At 42.7% G+C, this 26,732-nt stretch overlaps 1 protein-coding gene across 2 annotated transcripts in view; it reads left to right on the forward strand.

Moving 5' to 3' along the window:
- Positions 1 to 26,732, forward strand: part of LOC124605754 (venom carboxylesterase-6-like) — a 116,802-nt gene that overhangs the window by 69,045 nt on the left and 21,025 nt on the right. For both annotated transcript variants that reach the window (XM_047137638.1, XM_047137641.1), the window contains exons 5-8: positions 614 to 813; positions 1,694 to 1,844; positions 2,150 to 2,334; positions 14,191 to 14,320. In XM_047137638.1, coding sequence (XP_046993594.1) covers positions 614 to 813; positions 1,694 to 1,844; positions 2,150 to 2,334; positions 14,191 to 14,320 — 666 coding nt within the window. The remainder of the gene's footprint in view (positions 1 to 613; positions 814 to 1,693; positions 1,845 to 2,149; positions 2,335 to 14,190; positions 14,321 to 26,732) is intronic.

Consider the following 26,732-nt stretch of genomic DNA (forward strand, 5'->3'; position numbering starts at 1 on the left):
CCCTGTAAAAAGAGAAGGACGCATAACAAAATGGACTCTTTTCAACAAGATTCTAAGATTCTCTTCGTCGCCACATACATGGATATTACGAAAATAACATCCAACTATAAAAAATCTGTGTGGTACTCTTCGCGAGACATCTTCACTCTGATTCACATGTATTATTTTTCTTGTTTGTAGTATCTTGTGTTCCGTATAAGTCAGTAAACTATTTCATTGTTTCCACACCTCTTAAAACATAACAAATGCGCAAATTACAGCTTTTGAAAAATCCTTTAATACTACGCAGATGCTAATGCTGTCCACCCATTAAATTCATTCGATATGTGCGAACAGTTCTTCGTTATTCTGCCTCAATGATGGAAAATACAAATTTCGCAAAGTAAAGAGGAAGTAAATTTTAAGTATGGGTTTTTAAATTCCACCTTCTGTACACAACCTATTTCTTTAGTCTATACCCGAACATGTTTCACCACCTATATTCATCTTCCTACAGTCTCTATTTATATCTGAAAGATGCCTTTAAAAATAATAATGCAATTAAATTATTTGAGTTACAGTGCAGTAAGCATCTTCAAATGGGTTTCGACTGATGTATGTCATCTTCTAACAGGTCTCTTCTCAAAGGTCATAATTCAGAGTGGAAATTTCATCGGGCAACCGCTCGCCATGGAATGGGCCCGGAGACACGCCTTCAGATTGGGTACTGCCCTGGGATTCGAAACTGATGACTCTGAACAGCTAGTGGACTTTTTACGTTCTCTCAACGCTACTGACCTTCTGCTAGACACCTCACTCTTCCTGTCAGATGAGGTACAGCATACACTGCTCCAGTCACAATTCGCATAATGTCAACTTTTGTGAGTGAAAGTAAGCGTTGTAACGGTAAGTTGTAGTTTTGATAGGACTTAGTTACTTCTTCTTGTAGTACAAGTTTCCCTCACCGGTAACAATTATGAAGAACAATGGTCGATGTTACTTACGAGCTACCCAATGAATACCGAGCAAACGGTCACCAGCTAAGTTTTCTGGCTTGTACTTACTTCAAGTGTGCAATCATAATTCACGGTGTTGGTAATTATTGTGCTGACCAACAAAGCCCAACGTAGGTTAGAGTTCAGCATATCTCCACCAAGCAGAATGGTATAACTAATGGTGGTTTATTGCTTACTTCAAATTGAATCTCTTAAATGACAGACTTTTTCCCTTGTCGTGCTTCCTTTAAAGACATTCTCCTTGTAGGTGGTACAGATGTTTCGGAATCTCTCCGCATAATTGTTAGAAAAGAGGAATTTGTACACCTGTTGGTGTTTTTTGCACTAGAAACCACATTTTCTTTACTATACTAAAATAAATTTTTGTTCAGTTGTAAAAAATTCAAAGCATATTGTCAATCAGGACACTTAATGAATAAAAGGCGGAAATAATGAACAGTGGCCTAGGAACGTAATGTTGCCGTGATGTACAAAAAGATTACCAATATTTATTTTAACTCTTTTAGTTGACGTTTTTGTCGTGTAGCGTAGCCAAGAAACAGTTGTCCTGCCTGACGTAATTTAGATCGCCATTTGAACTGGATACGGTATTGTTTTTATCGTTTCGCGAGGAGATATACTACGGGTACAATGATATACGAATACATGTTTTAGCAATTACGCCGCTTCAAGAAAGTAACCAGAAATTACAATTACAGGAGCAAATGCTGTTCTCGTATTCTCCCTGGTGGCCACACATAGAGCCTGAGCTGGACAGCGCTTTCTTCTCGGAGTCTCCTATTCAGGCACTCATCGACGGACGTTTCCACAGAGTGCCAATTCTGACAGGCGTTACCTCTGGCGAACTTGGTTCGTAGCCATGAATTTTCCGGCCTGACGAAAGAAATTATGTTTAACAGTAGAACGCAAATTCTGTATAGGCATCTCGCTATCCATTAATCACTTGAAGCTGCACATACAGTAAACTAACTTTCCCTTACACTTTTCAAACTACTAAGTAACGCATTAGAGTCTACCTAGTATTTACAGTCAAACTTTATTCAGGTTATCACTGAATACGTTTTCGATGGTGCATCTGTAAGCTATTCCAATACGATTGCTGTAGCATATTTTAATTCTAATTGACTGGTTACTTACCTAAATTCATATTACAGGTTCAAATCTTCTAAATGACATAGAAAAAATCAATTTCCTCAACAACCAGTTTGTTGAATCAGTGGGACCTAACGTACACCTACCTACAACAGAGCAACAAATCGACGCAGCTCTTAAACTGAGAGACTTTTATTTCAGAAACGAGACTATCTCTGCAGATAACAGTCCTGATGCTCTCGTGATTGTAAGTAACTTCCTGTTCACATATTTTTAATCATGAATGTGGTTAAACCGACCTGTCATCATAAATATTCCCAATTTTTTAAAAGAGATTTTTTCTGTGCTGTATTTCGATGGCATCAGCATATAGACAAAATAAGAACGTCTGATTTATAAACTGGAGTATACAAACCGCATTTCACATCTTTTTCACAGTTACATTCTAAAACACTGTTCAAAACGCGTAGAATATTGAAAGTAATTCGATTATATTTAAAGTTTCTCTTCGCCGGCTTTCTTCTGAACCCTAATCTTTCCCCTTCCTCTATAGCACCTATACCATTCAGATATTACATGTACCTTCTCCTTTCCCTGAAACCTCTTTCTTGTCTTTCGCACACTGTACTTTATGCCGTAATCCGCCTACTTTTCGAAATGTAACTGATTTGGGACGGGAGAAAGCTCACGTTGCAGCACAAGCTGAAAACTGTTAAACTTTATCTCTTTGCCCCAGAACGAATTTTCTCTCTGCAGCGGAGTACAAACGAATTTTACTTCACCTTTTTGCACTTTGTTTTTATTTATTGACGGGTATTAGTAATGAATCCCCATGCTTTCCGTGCCATATTCCTACTTCAGTCAATGCTTCTTTATAATTTTCGTTTTTCATTTGGTTGTCAAGCACAAAATCAATGTAAGTTATGATTTTATATTCGTTAAATAATATAGAATAGGATGCAAAGATCAACATGTGGAGCTGGTTTTCATTTGTGAAAATTTTTTTTACTTACTCCCAGGTGTGTCTGTGGTGCCGTCTGTAGCCGTTAATCCTTCTGTTCTGGGCCTACTTCGGTTTCCTGAAGCCATTTATTTCTTTGTACCTATCTTCCTGCTTTTCCGTTGTCACTGTCGCAAGCTGTTCTTTTGCTGATTTTGATGCTGGCATGACAGCAATGAGTTTCTGATGTACCAGTTTGTGGCCCAATTCCCTTAACACTCCCATAACCAGCCATTTTCTACATCTGCATCTATATCCATACTCAGCAAACCATTGTGAAGTGCATAGCATAGGGTACGTCCCGTTGTACTAGTTGCTATGGCTTTTCCCCGTTCCGTTCAAGTATGGGCCGTGTGAAGAATGACTGTTTAAGTGCCTCTGGATGTCCTGTACTTAATCTAATCTTGTTCTCAACATCCTTATTGGAGCGATGTGCATAGGGTTGCAGTATATTCATAGACTCATCATTTAAAGTCAGTTCTTGAAACTTCTTGGGATGATTTACGTCTATCTTCAAGCCCGCAAGTTCAGTTCTGTCAGAATCTATGTGACTGTCTCCCGCGTGTCAGATAAACCTGTGAATGTACGTGCTGCCCTTCTCTGCATACGTTCAATATCTCCTATTTGGTACGGGTTCTACACTTTTGAGCAGTTTTCTTGGACAGGCCTCGCGAGTGACTTGTAAGCAATTTCCTTTGTATACTGGTTGCAATTTCTTAGTATTCTACGAATAAATCGAAGTCTGCCACTTGCTTTACCGGCGACTGAGTCTATGTAATCGTTTAATTTCATGTTCCTACGAAGTGTTGTACCCAGGTATTTGTGTGAGTTGGCCGATTCCATCTGTGACTCACTAATATAATAATCATTGAGTGCTACGTTTTATCGTTATGTGAAGCGCGCAGCTTTACATTTCTGTACATTAACTGTTTTCGTATCTTCCTTCAGGCAAGTTTTTAATAGACCATCAAGCTTTCTTTGTCTTCGCGAGGGCCGGGAGGCAGGGGTGCGTTCGGGAGTCGCTTGCGGTTAATTCTACACTTTTGGAGTGCAACAGAGTTCTGGGCGATGGAGGCGGGTAGGCGTGAAATCAAGTTCTTAGATTGAGAACGAAGAAATCGGTGGTGGGAGACAGTATCCTCTATGTAGTGCCCACAATAAGCGGTACACAAGCAAACAGCCAATGCATTAACAATCGAACAAAGTTTATTTGAATAGAGAGAAACTTAATAATGAGATATCTTGGGACTCTTGAAACAAACTACAGTCTTCTATTTAAGCACAACCGGCCGTAGTGGCCGTGCGGTTCTAGGCGCTACAGTCTGGAGCCGAGCGACCGCTACGGTCGCAGGTTCGAATCCTGCCTCGGGCATGGATGTGTGTGATGTCCTTATGTTAGTTAGGTTTAATTAGTTCTAAGTTCTAGGCGACTGATGACCTCAGAAGTTAAGTCGCATAGGGCTCAGAACCATTTGAACCATTTAAGCACAAACAGTCTCAGAAGAAGACAACAAAGTTTTCTAATTTTCAATTATCTTACTAAAGGAAAAACCCATATGAAGTCTTCTGAGTGAAACATAAACATAGTCCAGATTTCTGGTAATGAGGAAAACCAAGTGCTGTATTGAGTCTTGGCTCTATAAGATAGGAAAGAATCTGTGATCATAAGTTCTTAATACATTTCAGATAAGCACTGTCGGAGGAAATTTCTTGAGTCACTTAGAGAAATAACTAAGTCTATTCAAAGTTCACAACACATCTGGGGTAGTGACAAACTCCGACAGGACTTCTAAATCTGACAACGCAATCCGGTGGAAAACGGTTAGAATCTAATTTTCAAAGAAGAAGTTCTATGTCCGGTGAGGCCACACAACAGGGAACTACAGAGGTATTCCGAAATCTAGAATCAGTTTTCCTGTCAAGGAGGGAAGACAGAGACCACTTGCAGGATTGAGGGCGAGGAGGCTGGCTCGGATGGCGATCGCAGCGTAATGACGACCTGCGAGAGAGCTCCTAATTGTGGAAATGCAATAAGAATCCGGCGCCTGGCCCAGAAAGCTCGCTCGGTGGGACTCGCTAACTAGGGCCCAAGCACTGCCAGAAATACAGCCCTTGCTGCCAAGATACATTCTGTCTTGCTTCCTGTTACGTAGCTAACGTTAGAAAGAGGTCCAGCAACCACTCCTGGTGCATTGGTCGCCGTCTGGTGTTCGTCTGTGCCGCAGTAGCCCCCGAATAACGTCTGCAGCAATCAGGCTTCCTGCGTAACTGGGATGTAGTTTGGGTTGCAGAACAAGTAGGCGCAATCACTCTATTAACTCCACGCATTACAATGGAAAGGGATGGAACTTTCTAGCAAAACTGGCACGAGAGAACCAACTGAAAGCCGTAGTTACCAGCATCTCACCAACCCAGATTGCTTTCACACTTAAGCAAACATCAAAAATAAAACTCAGCAGTTCAGAAAAGAAGGAAATGAGTAGGAAGAGGAACAGCTATTTAGAAAAGACCCTGAAAAACATAAATTGCATGTGCAGTTGATACTGATGAAATAGACGCTGCTCTTAAACAAGTGAAAAACCATATGGTACCAAATCTGGATGGCGAACTACCAAAATTAAAAGAAAAATTGGGACCAAAAACTGAAATCTGTTTCATGGAAATAGTTGACTCTGCAAAACTACAGAAAGATGTGGAAGGAGCCCATGGTGACTGTAATACTTAAACCAGGGAAAACCACAGACGATCCGAAGAACTGTACATCTAACTCTCTGTTATGTACAACCTACAAACTGTTTGAGACGGTAGTGGCCTCGAGACTACGGCCACTTATCGAAATGGTATTGCCGGTGGAACAAGCTGGTTACAAGAAAAATTGAAGCTGCTGTGAACAAGTATGGACCACAAACATAGAAAGAGTGTCCCAAGATGCAATGAAAACAGGAGCAGTGATACTGGATCTATCATCAGCATATGACTCAGGCTGGATCCAAGGGCGTTTAAGTAAACCCATAGAAGTCGTCAAAGGCAAGGTTTCGCTGAAGACTATGAAATCTGTGCTATTGGAGTCCACCTGAGAGATAAGGTAATCAGTATCAGAACACTTCACAACGGCATAGTTCAAAGTTCAGTGCACAATCTCTTACTATTCAGTTTATGTACACCGGGCTTACCCATCACACAGTCACATAAATTTGTCTGTCCGATATGCTTCGTTAGCATGTCATACTCGTCCTACAGGAGAGAGACGCATTGAACTCGACAGTTTTCATGCAATATGGAGCCCCGTCGCACATCGCTCGTTAAGTTTACCTGCTTCTCCGAAACACATTTAGGAACGATCGAATTATCAGCTCATCGTTTCCAAATGCTTCCCCGGCACGATCACCAGATCTGACTCCCTGTGATTTCTGGTTGTGGGGAAACCCGAAGGACAGGGTTTACCGAGGAAAAATTCAAACATATCTGATCTGCAGCGCAGCATACCAAGAGAGGTAGCCAGCATACCTACGGACATTCTTCGTTCTGCTGTGAGGCATGCAATTCTGCGCTTTCAGACTATTCTGGACACTAATGGGCGCCATACTGTGCCCCTTGTGTAGACGTAATGGTGTGATGTACCATAGCAGCACATTAAAAGTGCTTGAATTGAATTGATTCCGCATTATTTCTCTTTCCCAGGTCCTTGACACTAATGCTGCCAAGTTTGACCCTCGTATGGTAATTAGTTTCAGTGTTATAACGTGTTAAACAGGGAAAGTTTAATTACGCTACTGGCCATTAAAATTGCTACACCACGAAGATGACGTGCTACAGACGCGAAATTTAACCAGCAGGAAGAAGTTGCTGTGATATGCAAATAATTAGCTTTTCAGAGCATTCACACAAGGCTGGCGCCGGTGGTGACACCTACAATGTGCTGACATGAAGAAAGTTTCCAACCGATTTCTCATACACAAACAGCAGTTGACCGGCGTTGTCTGTTGAAACGTAAGAAGGAGAAATACGTACCATTACGTTTCCGACTTTGATAAAGGTCGGATTGTAGCCTATCGCGATTGCGGTTTATCGTATCGCAACATTGCTGCTCGCGTTGGTCGAGATCCAATGACTGTTAGCAGAATATGGAATCGGTGGGTTCAGGAGGGTAATACTGAACGCCATGCAGGATCCCAACGGCCTCGTATCACTAGCAGTCGAGATGACAGGCATCTTATCCGCATGGCTGAAACGGATGGTGCAGCCACGTCTCGATCCCTGAGTCAACAGATGGGCACGTTTGCAAGACTACAACCATCTGCACGAACAGTTCGATGACGTTTGCAGTAGCATGGACTATCAGCTCGGAGACCATGGCTGCGCTTACCCTTGAGGCTGCATCACAACTCAACGACGAACCTGGGTGCACGAATGGCAAAACGTCATTTTTTCGGATGAATCCAGGTTCTGTTTACAGAATCATGATGGTCGCACCCGTGTTTGGCGACATCGCGGTGAACGCACATTGGAAGCCTGTATTCGTCATCGCCATACTAGCGTATCACCCGGCGTGATGGTATGGGGTGCCATTGGTTGCACGTCTTGGTCACCTCTTGCTCGCATTGGTGACATTTTGAACAGTGGACGTTACATTTCAGATGTGTTATGACCCGTGGCTCTACCCTTCATTCGATCCCTGGCAAACCCTACATTTCAGCAGGATAATGCACGACCGCATGTTGCAGGTCCTGTACAGGCCTTTCTGGATACAGAAAATGTTCGACTGCTGCCATGGCCAGCAAATTCTCCAGATCTGTCACCAATTGAAAACGACTGTTCAATGGTTGCCGAGCAACTGGCTCGTCACAATACGCCAGTCACTACTCTTGATGAACTGTGGTATTGTGTTGAAGCTGCATGGGCATCTGTACCTGTATACGCTATCCAAGCTCTGTTTGGCTCAATACCCAGGCGTATCAAGGCCGTTATTATGGCCAGGGTTGGTTGTTTTGGGTACTGATTTCTCAGGATCTATACACCCAAATTGCGTGAAAATGTAATCACATGTCAGTTGTAGTATAATATATTTGTCCGATGAACACCCGTTTATCATCTGCATTTCTTCTTGGTGTAGCAATTTTAATGTCCAGTAGTGTACTATGCCACTTGCCACAAGAGACCAAATCCTTCCAAATCCGCATCACTGTGCATCTCAACAATAAAGAAGGTAACAGTAAGTTGAACGTTAAACTCAGCGGAGAGCCAATTAAAGAGGAAAACACACTGAAGTACTTAGGAGCTAAACTTGACCATACACTTTCCTTCAGGCACCACCTATAGGGTGACATTTATTGAGCTATATGAAATAAAATAGTCATAACTCCTGAACGGTTTGCATTAGAACCTTAAAACTGCACGGATGGCCTCGCGGGGCATAGTGGGAATCAGTATGCGCATTGTTGTTTAGTTTAGCGACGAAGCCCTCTTTCATTTCGATGTGTTCGTCAACAAGTAAAATTGGCGCATTTGGGGGCTGAGAAGCTGAATTTCGTGATCGGGAAGTCTCTTCACCCTCAATGGGTGACTGTGTGGTGTGCAACACAGAGTCACGGAATAATGGGTGCGATATTGCTTGATGGAATGGTGACTACCGAACGGTACGTGAAGGCTTTGGAATACGATTTCATCCGGAATAACCAAAGAAACCTTGATTTTGACAAGATGTGGTTGATGCAAGACAGAGCTCGATCCCATTGAAGCAGAAGAGTGTTTGATGTCCTGGAGGAGTACTCTGGGGCCCACATTATGGCTAGGAGTACCCAGAGGCCACTGGCATGGACTTCGATTGACAGCCACATTCTCCGGATCTGAACACATGCGACTCCTTTTTTTGGGGCTATATTAAATATAAGGTGTACGGCAATAATCCCAAAACCATTGCTGAGCTGAAAACAGCCATTCAGGAGGTCATCGACAACATCGATATTCCGACAGTGCAGCTGGTCATGCAGAATTTCGCCATTTCTTCTGCGCCACATCGTCGTCAATGATGGCAGGCATATCGAACATGTCGTAACCTAAATCCGAATATCTGTAGTAACGTTTACATGTCGAATAAAGTGTGTTCACACCGTAGTCTGTAATTAATTTGCTTTTTTTTCATGTAGTTCAATTATTGTAGCCCCGTGGAAGAAGTGAAACGAACACTGAATTCCAGAAACTTTATGCTAGCCAAGCTAGCAGGTAGCTCATGGGGAAGCGACTCAAACACTCTGTGCACATCAGCATATCTAGTGCTGCAAAATTCTACCCCCAGTATAGGCAACGAACGCCTCACCAATAAGAGTTGATATGGATCACAATGAATCGACGAAGATCATAGGCTAACTGGCTATCTGAAACCGACCCCCAAAACTTGGCTTCCAGTGCTAGCCAGTATCCCACCACCAAACATCAGACGGGAAGCTGCAATAAAAAAAGAATGGAAGAAGATATCAAACCAATGCGATCTCCCAATTTATCATCATTTACACACTGAGGTTCGACTGAAGTCAAGAACATCTGTCCGAAAAACCACCCAAAGCCTAGAATTGTTGAAGAAGAAAGGGATTGCCAGGAACACTGGCAAGGAACAAAATGGATTCCTTATTGCTGTTGTGACTAAACAACTTCCTGCTTTGATCTTCCAAGAAGACTCTGGACAATATTAAACAGAATAATAGCTGGAACGGTTGCTGTAAAAGCTTAATGAGAAAGTGGGTCTTGCGAATGATCCTTTCTATGAGTGTGGTGAACATGAAACTATGACCCATATTTTAAATTGTGTAACTTACAGTTCCAGTGGAGACGGAATTAAAGACAGCCACAATGTCTCCAGAGAAGACCTCCTGTGGCTGTTTAATCTTTAGTTTGCTATTTGGCTGTAGCGTGTATATCTTATCTCATTAATAGACTACTGTTCTCTTTTTTTAGTAATTCTTTTATATTCATGAGGTTTGGTACTTTTCAGTCCAGATGTGCCTTCTGTTTGCAGTGCATATGATGTATTTTCCTATCCTTTTAATATTTTTTCTCTTATGTAGTCTGGTTCATTGTAGTAGGATAGCATGGCGTGTACGAATGCAGGTAAGCATCGGGCGACGCATCACTTCTAGTGATATGATAACGCCATAACTGATGAGCAGTCGTCATTTATTGTGGGTATCGGCCCAGAAAGCAATCTTATCACTTCCGGTGTCAGGTGACACATTCTGTGTCCGGTTAGACACTTCGGCGACTTGTATTAATGATCATCCCCCATTTCCTTCCCCCTAGGCAGCCACCAGCACGTGTATGTGGTACATTCAAGGTCCTCTAGGGCAACCCCGCACGCACCTTAGGCAGTTGTGCAAGTTATATTCAAGGTCACCCAGAGGAACTCTTGGCCTATCCACACACCTTAGGCACGTGGACACGTAACTAAATACTGGTCATGGGATATAAAGTCGGCGGGAAACTACTGGTCCATTGGTAGGACATTAAAATCGGGGGAAATCACACGGACCAATAAGATTCGAGCTTCCTCCCCCCTTATCATCTTTATAACTAGCTCAAATGTGTATGCCTCTTCATTCAAGGTCAAAGCACTATGGGTTCCGTTATAAACAAATTAGCGATAATCCTACATTGACCGAGTTCGGATATAATGATGTAACAAATTTAATTCCCTTCCCAAATTTCTTCGTCGTTTCCTTTATTACTTGCTCCAAGTGCAGGTTAAATAACATCAGGGATAAGCTAAATCCCTGTCTCATTCCGTTCTCAACCACAGTTCCCCTTTCATGCACCTGGAGTCTTATAACTGCCATCTTGTTGCTGTAGAAGTTTGAAATAAGCTTTCACACCATGTATTTTATCCCTGCTACCTTCAGAATTTTTGAGTGTGTAGTTCAGTGAACATTGTCAAAAGCTTTCGGTAGATGTACAAGATCTATAAACGTTTGTTCGCAATATTCACCTATGTTCTAAGATAAGACATAGGGTCACTATTATCTCACATGTTCCTACATTTCTCGTGAACTCGACTGACCTTCCCTAAGGCTGATTTCAACTCGTTTTTTCCATTTTCTGTTAGTAGTTAATCTCAATATTTTGCAACAATGGCTTATTAAACTGATGACTCAGTTGTATCCGAACCCGTCAGCGCATGTCTTCTTTGCAAGAAACATTATTCTTGCAGTCTGAAGGCATTTCTTCTGTCCCGTATATCTTGTGTTTTAGGTGAAACAGATTTATCGTGGCTGACTCTCCGAAGGATTTCAATAATTTTAAGCGAAGGCCATGTAATCAAAAGCAAAGGAATGAAGACATCGAGCTCATTAGAGACGGAGCACAAGCTCGGACTGGCTCAGGGATCGGTAAGGAAATCCTCTGCGCTCTTTCAAAGGAATCAACCAAGAATTTGTGTGGAGTGGTTTAGGGAAATCATGTAAAACCTTAATCTGGATTTTCGGGTCTACGTCCGAACCGTCGTTCTCCCGAATGTAAGACAAGTGTGTTAACCACTACGGCACTTCGTTTGATCCTCCATTCCAGGAGACTTGTTTCTACTTAGACCTTTCAGTGCTCTGACAGATTCTCACAGTATCATAGCTTCCATCTCAGATTCACGAGCTTCCTCTACTGTTTCTATAATATTTTCCTCGAGCTTGTTTCCGCTACACAGGGTATTAAAAATATTCAGTATTTTGAGAGGTGGTAGTATGAACGAAACCTTGAAAAAGACTGTTCTGTTAAAGAGGATATAAAATGCATACCTTAAGAGCTGGGAGCATATGTTTATCTTCGCAAATGTGAAACATATCTCTTCTACTGTAAGCTTTCCTGTACAATGAACGACCTACAGAATGCAGTCAACAAATGAGAATACTTATTCTGTAACTGTGAAACAATAACGCTTCCAAAGTAATCTACTAGCTATTAAATACGACCTGCACTTGTGAGCCACGGACAAAGGAGGCCCGCGCGATTGGCCGCGCGGTTTGAGGCGCCTTTTCACGGACTGCACAGCCCCTCCCGCCGGAGGTTCGAGTCCTCCCTCGGGCATGGGTATGTGTGTTGTTGTTAGCATAAGCTAGTTTAAGAAGTGTGCAGGTCTAGGGACCGATGACCTTGGCAGTTTGGTCACTTAGGAATTCATACACATTTTTTGATAAAGGAGGTGCCTGACGTCGTGTCCATTCGAAGTGAGACGTACTTCTGTGCGACGTCTTAGAGAATCACGCACTCTCTAGCAAACTCCAGGCAGGTCACGGATGCTTTTGCATGTTCCTGTAGTGTTTTTCTTCATTAATGGGACCTACGTGCACGAAAGATTTGGATATCCCCACAATCAAAGTCGAAGGGATTAAGATCGTGGTAACGAGCTAGCCAACATACTAGACCTCCGTGACCAGTTCATTGCGCATTAAATGTTGTGTGGGATATTTCAGGGTAAATGGGCTGGCGCCTAAATATGCGTGAACCACATCGCCAGCAGTTGTAGACATGATATCTCCTAAACCATGTGTATCCATGGGAAATAAAGGAAAATTTGCTTACTGCATTCTGTAGGTGGTTCGCAATAACGAAGTCCATGTAGCAGGAAAGAAGTGCTTCACAGTAGCGAAGATGAACAAATTCTCATAGCTGTTAAGATATACTTTTTAGAAACCACTTTCATTGGACCTTGGTGACTTTTTTTCGACCATACTACCATTTCTCACAATATGGAATGCTTTTTCAACATTCTGTATTCCTTCCACCTGTGAGCTTTCCCTTCTTTTCTAAGTACTGGCTTTGACAAAGACAGATATCATGTTGAAACATAATGTCACAGAGACCTCGAAGATAGGGTTCGTCAACCGATCTTAACACGTATGAAATGTAACGGCTGCTGGCTACAGTAAAGACCTTGCAAGCCAGAGTTGATCATGTAGTGCACCCAACGGCCCACCATACTATTACGCTGCGTGCTGGGATATGGCGATGACGAATGTAATTTGGCGCTGTACGTTCTTTTTGGAAGAGTTACCCGCGGATACGTTCATCGTGATGTTACACGCCGATAAAAGGTCACTTCTATAGCCAAAAGCTTGAGGAAGAATCATCGGAATGTTCTTTTAGTGTCAGGAAAGTTTATTTTCTTACACGGGAAAGATGACGGAAATCAATCGATTTCATAATACAATACTTTTTAAGGAAAAGCTTAGTCCTTAAACTGAAAAGGATAAACAAAAAATACGTATAAGCAAGATCAGATTATTCAAACGAAAGAGAAATTTCAACGTTTCGTGCAAGTCGACGGCTTTAGAAAAAAAAACCTAGTTCAGTTGGAAAAGGATGGGGCAAAGGAGAGGCCATAACATGTTTAGAGTTATAGCCACTGTACTACAACGCGGAGTGGCCGCGCGGTGTGAGGCGCCATGTCACGAATTGCGGGGCCCCTCCTGCTGGAAGTTCGAGTCCTCCCTCGGGCAAGTGTGTGTGTATGTGTGTGTGTGTGTGTGTGTGTGTGTGTGTGTGTGTGTGTGTGTGTATGAGTGTGTGTGTATGTGTGTTGTCCTTAGCATAACTTAGTTTAAGTTACTTTAAAAATAGCGTGTAGGTCTAGGGACTGATGACCTCAGCAGTTTGGTCCCTTAGGAATTCACACACGTTCACACACACTGCACTACATCACTTGTACAATTACTTGAAGTTTGTTCGCATTTAAAGTGAAGTAATAAGGTAACTTTGATAGTTTAAGAAACAGTCTTGGGAAAACGTGTACGCTCTTCGAGATATGAAGTCACCAGAAATTGGAATTTTGTCTTCTCTGACACATTCCGAGCGTTCGTTGTAATCCAAATTAATGCTATCATATCGTAATAATGCCATCATATAGTAATTTTTCCTCTTGCAGAATTTCTAACGTATTTAATTAGATTACTACCGAAAGATTAGACACCAAGTAGTAGTAGTTTCGTAAGAGTTGCTGTCATAATTCGTATAGCTTTTCGTACAAATGAAAATATTTTTGAACCTAAGTGTTACTACAATATATAATTCATTACACATAGTATGCATATCACAATTTCTGCAATGAATTTGGTTGTACTGCAATAGTTCAGCAACGACCTACGCTTCTTGGAGCCAACTGACGCTCTGGTGAGAAAAGTGACAGAAGTTGCCGACCTGCCAGTGTTCTACTACGAATTTGACTATCGCGGAGAGCACGTGAACGTCACACAATGGGGTAAGTACGAAGAGGCTACACAAACGTATTTCAAGAGCGCGTTATTTTAAGTAACATTTCGTTCAGTTGGAAAGATATTATGACTGATAACAGACTTTAAACAAATTTCAATATATTTCCTCTGAAATTATGCAACAATACTTCCATTTCTTGCACTTATTAGTACTAAGACCTAAGAAAAATTCCGTGTTATTTCGCCTCTTCTATTTCTTCGGAAAGTATTTGCAGATAAGCAGAGATAACTCACAATTTAAATGAAATATAACGTGATAATAAAATGAAAATCGACTAGGCTATAGTTATTTTTTAACTAAAAGGAAGTTGAACATGGTGTCTTCCAAAACGGACTCAATAACAGAATACTTAATTTTCCTCTGTGTTTCATCGACAAATCTTCTTTCCGACTCCATTTATTTTTCTGACTTCAACCATAAGAGACAAGCGCTTACCTATACAGTATATGGCAGAATTCTAAGAAACTTCTAGTCATACCATACTCAAATAGTTTTCATTTCTGAAATAGTTCTGCACACAAATACGTCTGAATATAATATTTCTTGTGAATGGTGGATGTTTATTACATTTTTTTTTCCTTTCCGAAAGCTCGACAAGGACAGATCTGTCGAAAGTAAAGAGAAATATGCCCTTTGAGTAGTACTGTCTTTAATACTTCAATAGTATCAGTAAACATCCAAAAGTGGTTAATTTTAATTCAGAAAGAGCCAAGGTGATGCAAACTAAATTACGTGATTATTAAACATGATAGTTACCACTTCTGACTATAAAATAAATAGTCTCTGAGATTGCAAATTCAAGTGTTCCGTATGAGTGAGAATGAGAAAATTTGATCATAAAATTTGGCAACCGTAAGCGCTAAATACCTTTAATGTTGTTTATCTGTAAATCCTCTGTTCCTAGTAATATTAGACACTGCCTGACAAAAAAATAATGCATCCAGAAGACATGATCGGATGTGAAAGTAACTTCGTACACGTACAAACAGTCGGCGCGTAAGTAAATAGTTCTAGATTTGCAATTGTATGTGACAAGTAGAACGACCACCAGAGCTCATTAGTAATGTTCAAGTTATTACCACGCCTGGTGGGGTACATACTAGGCGTGGACGACGTCATATGTTGAGATAACACTTCGAAGGAGATATTGTCAGGATCTGGCAGAGTTTGAAAGGGGGCTCTGTTTAGCCGGCTGGTCGAAACGTGAAATATCCAGATTTGTGGGGCATTCGGATGTGACAGTGGCTCGATTTTAGACTGCATGAGAACGTGAGGCTTGACATACTCGTCAGGGTTCCGGTCGGCAACGTATAGCCATTACAAGGGCGAATAGCCATAGGCTTATTATGCACCATGCATAACCAGCGAAAATTCATATCGTTTCCTCTTCCCCTTTTACTTTTTGCTGTCATGCAGTGTGTTAATGATTTTTAGGTTGGAAAAACACATATTGCCTTTAATTTGTTGCATACAGACGTTCCTAGCTTAAAACTCATTAATATAATGGTAACTATGCTGTTTTATATTTAACGTGAAGACTGCTAACCAATCTTCATCAGACTTCTGCATTATGAGAATTAGGTTCCGCCTGATAAGGCAACTGACATAATCTTCTTATTACTCAAATCTGTTGCAAAAATGGTTCAAATGGCTCTGAGCACTATGGGACTTAACATCTGTGGCCATCAGTTCCCTAGAACTTAGAATTACTTAAACCTAACTAACCTAAAGACATCACACACATCCATGCCCGAGGCAGGATTCGAACCTGCGACCGTAGCAGTCGCGCGGTTCCGGACTGAGCGCCTAGAACCGCTAGACCACCGCGGCCGGCCAAATCTGTTGCCCCATAATACATTCGTCATCAGTGTAGTCATACTTTATTGATGTTTGTAAATACAATATTTTTACGGAATAATTCCCGACTAGAAAATTCAATCTACCGTTATTTTTTTCTGTTGTAATCTCTGTGACGAAAGTATTTGAGCGTAGCATTAAGATTTTATGTTTTGCATACTCAGGTGGGACCCAGTTTCTTAAATTTAGACACAAGCTGCACCTCTCCTCCTTATCTTAGCGTTTTGTCAGTAAGGATCGACCATATCGTGGAGTGCAATGAGGTGCATACATGACCGCCGGGCAGCATATCTGTAAAATTAGACGACTGGTAGAGAGCGTGCTGTACCTGCAGTTGCAGATGTGGTCACGTATCTATTGAGGTATCTTCCATAGACGCAGTGGTTGGCACACTGGACTCGCATTCGGTAGGACGACGGTTCAATCCCGTCTCCGGCCATCCTGATTTAGGTTTTCCGTGATTTTCCTAAATCGTTTCAGGCAAATGCCGGGATGGTTCCTTTGAAAGGGCACGGCCGATTTCCTTCCCAATCCTTCCCTAACCCGAGCTTGCGCTCCGTCTCTAATGACCTCGTTGTCGACGGGACGTTAAACACTAACCACCACCACCACCTATCTTCCATAGAGACTAAGAGACCGGTAAGCGAGACCATGAAGACAAGCTGATTAATAGCACGTTGGTTCACATCTGGAACGCAGTTCAACAGCGACTCTACGTGAAATGAATTCGACAAGTCCTTGCTAGGTTTCCGGATCTGCACACACAGGTCACGCAATTCCCGTAAATTGCGAGTCGATTGTTCATGGACGCGGAGCAAGCGGCCAGTAACGTCCCAGGTGTGTTCCATTGAGTCCAGTTAAGACAGGTTTAGGGGCCAAGACATCAACGTTAACCCGCTATCGCGGTCCTCGAATCACTGAAGCATGATTGTGGCCTTCCTGGAAGACATCATGGCCGTCGGGAGAGACATCAAGCATGAAGCGGTGCAGGTGGTGTGCAATAATGTTCATGTAGTTCACAGCTGTCACAGTGCCTTTGATTACTACTACAGGGAAACACAGATTACTGTCCTCCATAGCATAAAACTACGGCCATCAGCGAGTGTTCGTGACGTGGTGCATGAGTCGTGCAGCCATTCGCCAGGAATCACGAGGAACGTGATTCACCTCCTAAACGACACGTTTCCAATGATTAACGGTCGAGTTTCGATTACATGCTGCCCACAACAATCGTAATTGCAGATATTGTTGTGTCAACATTGGAACACGCAAGGGTCGCCTGGTGCGGAAGCCCATGTCCAACAATGCACTTGAACGGTGTGCTCTGAACTTTGACTGTACGACCTTTCCACTCTGTCGTCAGACCCGTGATAGATCGCCGTCTGTCCTGCTTTATAGAGCGGACAACCCTCCGAACTCTACGTTTTCTGATGACCCGTAGACGCCCAGCACGCTGTCTCCTACTTTCACCGTTCTTCAGCTGCTTGCTCACGACAGCAGCACGCGAAAAACTGACCAGCTTCGCCGTCTCCTAGATGTTACATCCCAGGCGCCTGGCCATAATAATCTGCCCTTTGTCAAAGACGCTTACATCAATTGATTTCCCCAATCGCGACTATAATGATTTCTCATTCGTCTCTGCTCCGCTTATACAGGGTGAAAAGTATTTAAACCGACAAACTCTGGGAGGTTGTAGGGGACATCAAAACAAATATTTGACCCTAATGTCATTTTTTCCTATGAGGAGTATTTAAACCGGTAGAGGAAGATTTCTCTGGCGGCAAATTAACTAAACCAACAAAGACTTTTCCATTTTTTTATGACCAAGAGACAACACATTAACACAACCCAATTTCAATTACAGCAGATTTTCAAAAATTCCTCCACTGACACGTAAACAAAGGTTACACTGTCGGATCATGTTCTGTCTGACGCGAGAAAAAACCTCAGGATTATCCTGAATTGTTCCTGCTGCTGCTACTATACGGGCAACCAGATCCTCTTCTGATGCAACAGGAGTTGCGTAAACAAGGTTGCACATCTCTCCCCACACAAAAAAGTCCAGAGGGGACATATCTGGGGATCGAGCAGGCCATGGTACAGGACCACCTTTGCCAATCCACGTTTGTGGGAACCGTCGGTCCAGGAATCGACGCACACGACGACTGGAATGTGCCGGCGCCCCGTCATGCTGGAACCACACGCGTTGTCTTGTAGGGAGCGGGACGTCTTCCAGCAATTCTGGCAATGCTCTGGCGAGAAAATTGTTATAGTGCCTGCCATTTAATGGCCTAGGTAGCAGATACGGCCCAATTAAACAGTCCCCAACAACACCGACCCACACATTAACGAAGAACCGCACTTGATTAGCGCTAGTAACTGTGACATGTGGGTTATCCTCACTCCAAACATGCGAATTGTGCATGTTGAAGACTCCATCACGCACGAACGTTGCTTCGTCGGTAAACAACACAGAGGATGGAAATGTAGGATGCATTTCACACTGCTCCTGGTACCACTGCGAAAACTGTGTTCTGGGTGGATAATCAACTGGTTCCAGGTTGCGGACAAGCTGTAAGTGAGTGGACGTAACAATTGCTCTCGAAGGACTGTTCTTACATTCGTCTGATTCGTCCCCATGTTACGCGCAGTTGCACGAGTGCTGTTTGAAGGATCCCGCTCCACATGCTGCAAGACAGCTTCCTCAAATTACAGCGTTCTTACCGTGCGACAGCATCCCTGTCCAGGTAATTTGCTAAATGACCCGGTCTCACTCAGACGTTGGTAACAGCAACAAAGGTCGTATGATGTGGAATACGATGATTAGGATGTTGTTGTTGATAAACCCGCTGTGCAGCTCGTCCGTTGTGGTGGGCTACGTAGTACGCACCAACCATATCAGTGTACTCACTCCAGGTGTATCGCTCCATTTGTAAACAAAGGTAATGCACTACTACACTGGTGGACAGCAGTTGCCTACAACTGAAGAGCGTAATACGCCCTCTAGCAACTGAAGATCGTAATACGGCCTCTAACAACTGAAGAACGTAATACGGCCTCCTCCGGTTTAAATTATCCTCATAGGAAAAAATTACATTAGGGAAAAATATTTGTTTTTATGTCCCCTACAACCTCCCAGAGTTTGTCGGTTTAAATACTTTTCACCCTGTATACCGACCGAGGTGGCGCAGTGGTTACCACAATGGATGCGTCCGGCCATCCAGACTTACGTTTTCCGCGATTTCTCTAAATCGCTCCAATCAAATACTAGAATGGTTCCTTTGAAGGAGTATGGTCGATTTTCTTCCTCATCCTTCACACAATCTGAGCTTGTGCTGCGTTCCTAATGATCTCAAAGTCGGGACGTTAAACCCAATTTCCTTCTTTCCTTCTGCTTATATAATTTCTGTACCACGTCGCTTATCCAGAGTGCCACCAGGCAGCATTTAGTCTTGCGGCGGCCAATGGTCATAATATTTTGTCTCATCAGTCTTAATTTTGCTTTGATAAAGTGCTCATTGAGGTTCGAATTTATAGGATAATTCATTCGTATGGGTTTAGTTTACGTTTAAGAGGTCTAATTAATTTAGTCTTTTGGACACGAAGCTGTTTACTGCAAGACAATTAAAACACACAACAGTATCAAATGGCTCTGAGCACTATGGGACTCAACTGCTGTGGTCATAAGTCCCCTAGAACTTAGAACTACTTAAACCTAACTAACCTAAGGACAGCACACAACACCCAGCCATCACGAGGCAGAGAAAATCCCTGACCCCGCCGGGAATCGAACCCGGGAACCCGGGCGACAACAGTATCCATACAATCACTATATGAGAAGATATTAGGTATGTAATACAGATATGCAGGGTATTAGATAATGAAACATTACTGTTGCGAACTACATGTATCGAAAAATTGGAAACATCGATGAACAGCAAGACAGAATCTCTACAAAGAAGGATTAACTGAGAAAAAAGAAAATACTTACAGTTTGCTCAGACATCAAAATTGTGGCAGGCTTGTTGCCTTGGTATCATTAAACTTACCTGTTCTTCGGGAGATGACTAGTCAGTGCTATGCAGTGAGACAAGTGCTTATAAAAGTCAATGGATTCCCATATCCGGGAAGAGGCTGCAGCGTGGTATACAGAGGCAGGTAGGGGCGAATACTGGGATGCTGCCTAGCATCTATAACCAGAGCAACCAGTGTGGCTCGCGTCAACATAGAAGTGCGATTAATCTCAGATTATCAGTATAAAAACCCGTGATGCTGTCAGCAGGCGACTGTGGACAAGATGGTGTTAGACATTCGCAGGTATATCATCACAAAGTAGCTGCGGCTAGTAAGGTATCTTCACTCTACCACGCCCTCAACATGACAGCCCTCCAATGACGTCCTTGTCTTGGATTATCGGTGATAAGTTCTCCAACCAATGGGGCTCGGTATTACAAACTCGTGGCTTTCATTAGGTCTTCTAGGTTCCAACTCTGTTAATCCGTCAGACGACAAATTCCACCCCAAACACGTTGGCAACGGAAATTTCTATGTTTAGTTGCAACGTACTTCTAGGATCAATAGGCTGCGTTCGATTCTTTGTTTTCTAGTGTCGCTTTTTGTGATTTTGTTCCATCCAACCACATTGGTTCTTCAGAGACCGACGTATATGAAATTCAAGTAGACGGACAAGGGTTCAGTGTGGTATACCAAGAACACGTCTGCGGTAAACAACTGACAAACAGATATCCGGCCATTTCCAGGAAGACATCATCATGTTATGATTTCTTTTCATATGAATCGTACAATTTCTCTATAATCGTATGGAACTGTATCGTATGCAAATTAAATCATTTCTGTATCAGATCACTATACTCTTACATTTACCATCACATACTTACATTCCTATTCCGGGAGCAGAGAATTTCTTAAAGCACGAAAGTCTGCACGGACCTCTGAAAGGGAACTGTATCAGATCCTTTTCCAACACAACCTGTCATATATATCGGCCGTTTGATCAGAACAGTGGAAGAACTGCATTGGACACCAGCAGCACGAGTTTGACACAAGTCGTCGGCCGTGCCTGCAGGGAACTCCTGAATTTCTGCCAGACGTAGGTACTGACAGTATTTGAAAGTCTGGTGCGGATACGGTAAGAGATACGTCAATGAGTGGAAAGTTTCATGGTTGTGACCCAGTGGATACAAAGGGCTTGCAGACACTGTAACATTAGTAACAGTTGCCCTCTCTTCCATTCTAAATCTGTATTTTTATTAGTTTCAATAAATTGCATCCTTGCTCGACTGTGAATTCTATTTTGTTTGTTGGGAGTTTTAAGTACTCAGTAATGTTCTTGTCGATAAACTATAACGAACAATATATTGCACAATAGCACCTGTAAAATCCTAGCTGTTTTTTTTGTACTTTCCAAATCTATAAGGTTGGACGAAAAGTTTATGTAGTTGTACCACTTGACTCTTCCAAATTATTTATAAGTATGAAAAACGTCATCTTTTGGTAGCCAGAACAGAGTTGTAATGTATGTATTTTTCATGATTTATTTCACATGTCTATGGAATTGAAAACATTGTAATATCTTGTGAGAGAAAAGGTATAACGATCTTTTACTTAACTTTTGTACACTGTCAAACCACCTTAAAGCGACCACCTGTGAAAACCTGAATAAACACCTTCTGCAGCGCCCATCACTGCGTGACGCGCAGGAAGAGTGGATGGGGTTCGAGAAGATATCGACAGGGATGTGGAGCCATGGCGACTCCAGTGTCGTTGCCAGCTGCGATAGGTTTATCGGTTGAGAATCTCTGGCGCAAACAGCTCGGTTGAGGTGATTCTGTAGATTCTCGATTGAGCTTTTCCGGGGAGTTTAGTGGCCAAGGAAGTACGATAAACGGCCTGGTACTCTTCGAACAAAGGGCATGCAATGCAAGCCGTGTGACACGTGGCATTGTCCTGCTGGTATATGCCATCGTGCAGAGGAGTTGACACGGTCCCCAAGGACAGATGCATTCTTGTGTTGATCCACCGTGCCTTACGGGACGTGGAGATCATCCACAGAATTCTGTAACAACCTCCAGACCATAACGTTCCCTCCTCTGACCTGAAACCTTCCGATGATTGTTGCAGGATGTCTGTTTTCAGACGTTTCACGCCACACACTCCAACGGCCATGAGTCATCTGGAAAGGCCACCTGTCGCCACTCGATAGACGTCCAATGGCACCGATGGGTGCATGATCCAGGTGTCTGCTGCGGAGGCCGATACTTAGCAACGTTCGCTGAACGACTGGGTGCATGATCCAGGCGCCTGCAGTGGAGACCCACAAATAGCAACGTTCGCTGAAGGATCGTTGAGGAGACGCTATTGGCAGCCCTTTGGTTCATCTAGCCCGTCAGCTGCTCAACAGTTGCAAGTCTAGTAGGCCATACATATTTCCCCAGCCGTCGCTAGCTTCTGTCATTTATGGCTCGCGACGCACCACAGTTGCCTTGGAGCCGGTTTTGGATTGTGCCACTTTGCCATGCACGTTATACTTTAACGACGGCGGCATACGAACAGTTTAAAAACCTATCCGTATCGGGAATGCTTCCACTCTTAGCCCGAAAACCAGTGATCATTCCGTTTTGGACGTCAGATAAATTACCCCCTATTACGACAACAACTGCATTGTTTTTCCGCTTCCTCCTCCTACCCTTCTCCCCCCGTCCCCCGACAGGCTTTATATACCCTCCAATGCTAGTGCTGCCATCCGCCGTCTGTGAGTGTTAATTGCATGTTGACGTCAAACTTAGGCAGTGGTCACAGTAATATGAATGGACGGTGGAATTCTATATAAGAGAGTTTAGCTAAAATCAATTTACTATTGATACTGTTGAGCAGCAAAAACGCACTGTAGAGCAGGACAATAGAAGAGAATTGTGTTTTTGGCTGTGAATGATTTATATAAGTGTTAGGCTTTCAAAGAGATTAACACGCTTGAAGTATGAACCAATAGCACTGTACAAAAGACCAAAACGTTGTACGAAGTGAAATGGTTCCAGGAATTTTGCCGATTATGAGAAAGAGTCCGATTTAGGAAGTTACGCCAAGTATGAGAAATTGATTGAGTTATGTGGACGGCTGTCGTAAAGATGCGTTTAGGGTAATACTCTTATTTTATGATTATGAAGTTATTGTTTACTCAGTGCGTCAAATATAAAACGGAATAGTGAGATTTATATGGATTGCTGTTGGAAAGTTGCATGTAACTTTATACACTATGTGATCAAAAGTATCCGGACACCCCCAAAAACATACGATTTTCATATTAGGTTCATTGTGCTGCCACCTACTGCCAGGTATCCTATACCAGCGACCTCAGTAGTCATTAGACATCGTGTGAGAGCAGAATGGGGCGCTCCGCGGGACTCACAGAATTCGAACGTGTTCAGGTGATTGGGTGTCACTTGTGTCATATATCTGTACGAGAAATTTCCACACTCTTAAACATCCCTAGGTCCGCTGTTTCCGATGTGATAGTGAAGTGAAAACGTGAAGGGACACGTACAGCATAAAAGCGTAAAAGCTCACAAGCCACACACCACGTCGGTAAATGCCAAACGACGCCTTGTTTGTGTAAGGAGCGTAAGCACTGAACGATTTAACAGTGGAAAAACGTTGTGTGGAGTGACGAATCACGGTACACAATGTGCCGATCCGGTAGCAGGGTATGGGTCTGGCGAAAGCCCAGAGAACGTCATCTACCAGCGTGTGTAGTGCACCCCTTGTTGTTTTGCGTGGCACTATCACAGCACAGGCCTACATTGATGTTTTAAGCACCTTCTTGCTTCACACTGTTGAAGAGCAATTCGGCGATGGTGGTTGCAGCTTTCAACACAATCGAACACCTGTTCATAATGCACGGCCTGTGGCGGAGTGGTTACACTACAATAACATCCATGTAATGGACTGGCCTGCATAGAGTCCTGACTTGAATCCTATAGAACACCTTTGGGATGTTTTGGAACACCGACTTCGATCCAGACCTCACCCACCGATATCAATACGTCTCCTCAGTGCAGCAGTCCTTGAAGAATTGGCTGCCATTCCCCAAGAAACCTTCCATCGCCTGATTGAACGTATACCTGCGAAAGTGGAAGCTGTCATCAAGGCTAAGGGAGGGCTAACATCATACTGAATTCCAGCATTACCGATGGAGTGCGCCACGAAGTGATTTTCAGCCAGGTGTTCGGATACTTCTGATCACATAGTGTGCTTCTTCCCTTTTCTGTTAGAGTTAATATTTTATTCAGTGCGTAATATGTGAAGTTTTGTACTTACGTCAGTGCGTCTTACCGTATATTAAAGCACGATGTTTCACATTCGAAATCTCTCCTTCCAGTAAACATTTCATTTATGAGATAAATTGTACGAAAAATGAGCCTGTGTCTGACGAAGTTAATTCAACTTTATTATAGCGCGAATTTCCAGCAATGATGCAGTTTTATTTTCGTGGATCTATATCCATAGCTGCTGTTGCGTTTCTACCTCATATTGTGCTCAAAAGCCATTTAGTGTTGGTTGAAAAGAAAAAAACCTATTTTTTGTAATTAGTGCTGCGACATATGTCTCTGAAACAAAAGGTAAAGATTTCCTATTACTGTAGTGATGCTCTTCAGGAAAGACTGAAAAAGTGTTTCATTCCTTTTTTTCAGCTGCGAAATTCTAAAAGTGACGAACCGTTAGCAGTCTGCCAAAAAGTTGTAATTGAAAAGTTTTGACGTAATTGTCTTTACCAATAATGGCGTAACAGTACTTTGGTAAAATCAGTAACGGTAAATACAAACAGTAGTTTTTACAAGGCACATTTCTTTTCTTTTCAAATAACAGTAATGCGTGACTGCTGCCACGACCGTAATTTTCAATGAAGAAATTTTTGAACCCAATTGCTTGCTACATTGTTTTTATGTTATTTTTTGTGCATTCTTGTGTCTGTAAATGAGTAAGTAAGTTGTCATTGCTAGACAGTCGCTTTTCATTGTAAATTCACTCTTAGCTAAGAAAAACAGTTTTCTGAGACCTTTACACGAAAACCATGACGCGATTTTACAAGATTGTCAAGCTAGCAAACCACATTTACAATGAAACTTCCTGGCAGATTAAACTGGATGCCTGGTCGAGACTCGAGCTCGGGACTTTTGCCTGTCGTGGGGAACTGTTCTACCGACTGAGCTACCCAAGTGCAACTCAGGACCCTTCCACACAGCTTCAATTCCCCTAGTACCTCGTCTCCTACCTTCCAAACTTCACAAAAGCTCTTCTGCGAACCAGAACTTCCGTGAAGTTTGGAAGGAAGGTGTAATGTACCGACAGTAGCAGACCCAGGATGGGAAAGGTGTAGGCACATTTATTTGGTCCAAGCCTTGTTGACACAAATTTATTATTTAATAATAATTGGTTATACATCTAAGTTAATGCAATTAACAGTTTAAAGGAAATTTTAGCGTCCGCAGCTCGTGGTCGTGCGGTAGCGTTCTCGCTTCCCGCGCCCGGGTTCCTGAGTTCGATTCCCGGCGGGGTAAGGGATTTTCTCTGCCTCGTGATGACTGGGTGTTGTGTGATGTCCTTAGGTTAGTTAGGTTTAAGTAGTTCTAAGTTCTAGGGGACTGATGACCATAGATGTTAAGTCCCATAGTGCTCAGAGCCATTTGAACCATTTGATTAACGAGGTGACAATTCAGAGCTAGCAACTTCTTGTAACAACTGATTCTCAAATGCTGCCACGAAAAACATTCTACAAAACAGAATCACACCAATTAAAGTTCCACTCACTACAAAATCCAACAAATCACGCAATATAAATAATGGTCACTTCATAACAATGGAACTCAAAAAGATTACACACTCAAGTGTGTTTCTCACTCACAACAGTCCTTTTAAGTGCCTGCACAACACAGCTCAAAATCTATATTCCAAGCAGTATTAGTAGAATTAGGGAATTTGCAATATAAACGCAACAAGTTTAACAAGATGTAATGTAATAATAATTAGGACAGAACTTTCATAAAATTATCGATGATAGTGGATACCGTGTCATACACTATGAAACAAATTAAGAATTATTCACAGTAGACACCTGGCACGTGATGATATTCTGAATTATTCCAAATCACAAAATGTTGGCTACAAGTACCAACCCCATAATAAGTAATGATCATGAAATATAATAAAAGTATATGAAAATTTCGGCCTTAGCCAGGTGACGAGAACCATACCAATGCAGTTTCCTGTTACACTCGAGTGCTAGGCCCAACAAACATCAGCTGGTCATGGAGAACCACCCTAAGCAAGCGAGCATTCTGTCCTCTCCACATGCTCGCAAACAGCCATCTTATCGCAGTCCTTAACGGCTGGCACCAGTTGACTCCCAGCCACTTCCGTCCTATCGCCATACGACAACCAGCAGACCGATCGACCAACGGCCTACCGTCTGCGTCGACCACGGCCCCGGCGCGTACTTACACCGTGCGGACCTGGCTGCAGCTGAC

This window comes from Schistocerca americana, chromosome 3 (genome assembly GCF_021461395.2).
Source record: "Schistocerca americana isolate TAMUIC-IGC-003095 chromosome 3, iqSchAmer2.1, whole genome shotgun sequence".
Classification (NCBI taxonomy): domain Eukaryota; kingdom Metazoa; phylum Arthropoda; class Insecta; order Orthoptera; family Acrididae; genus Schistocerca; species Schistocerca americana.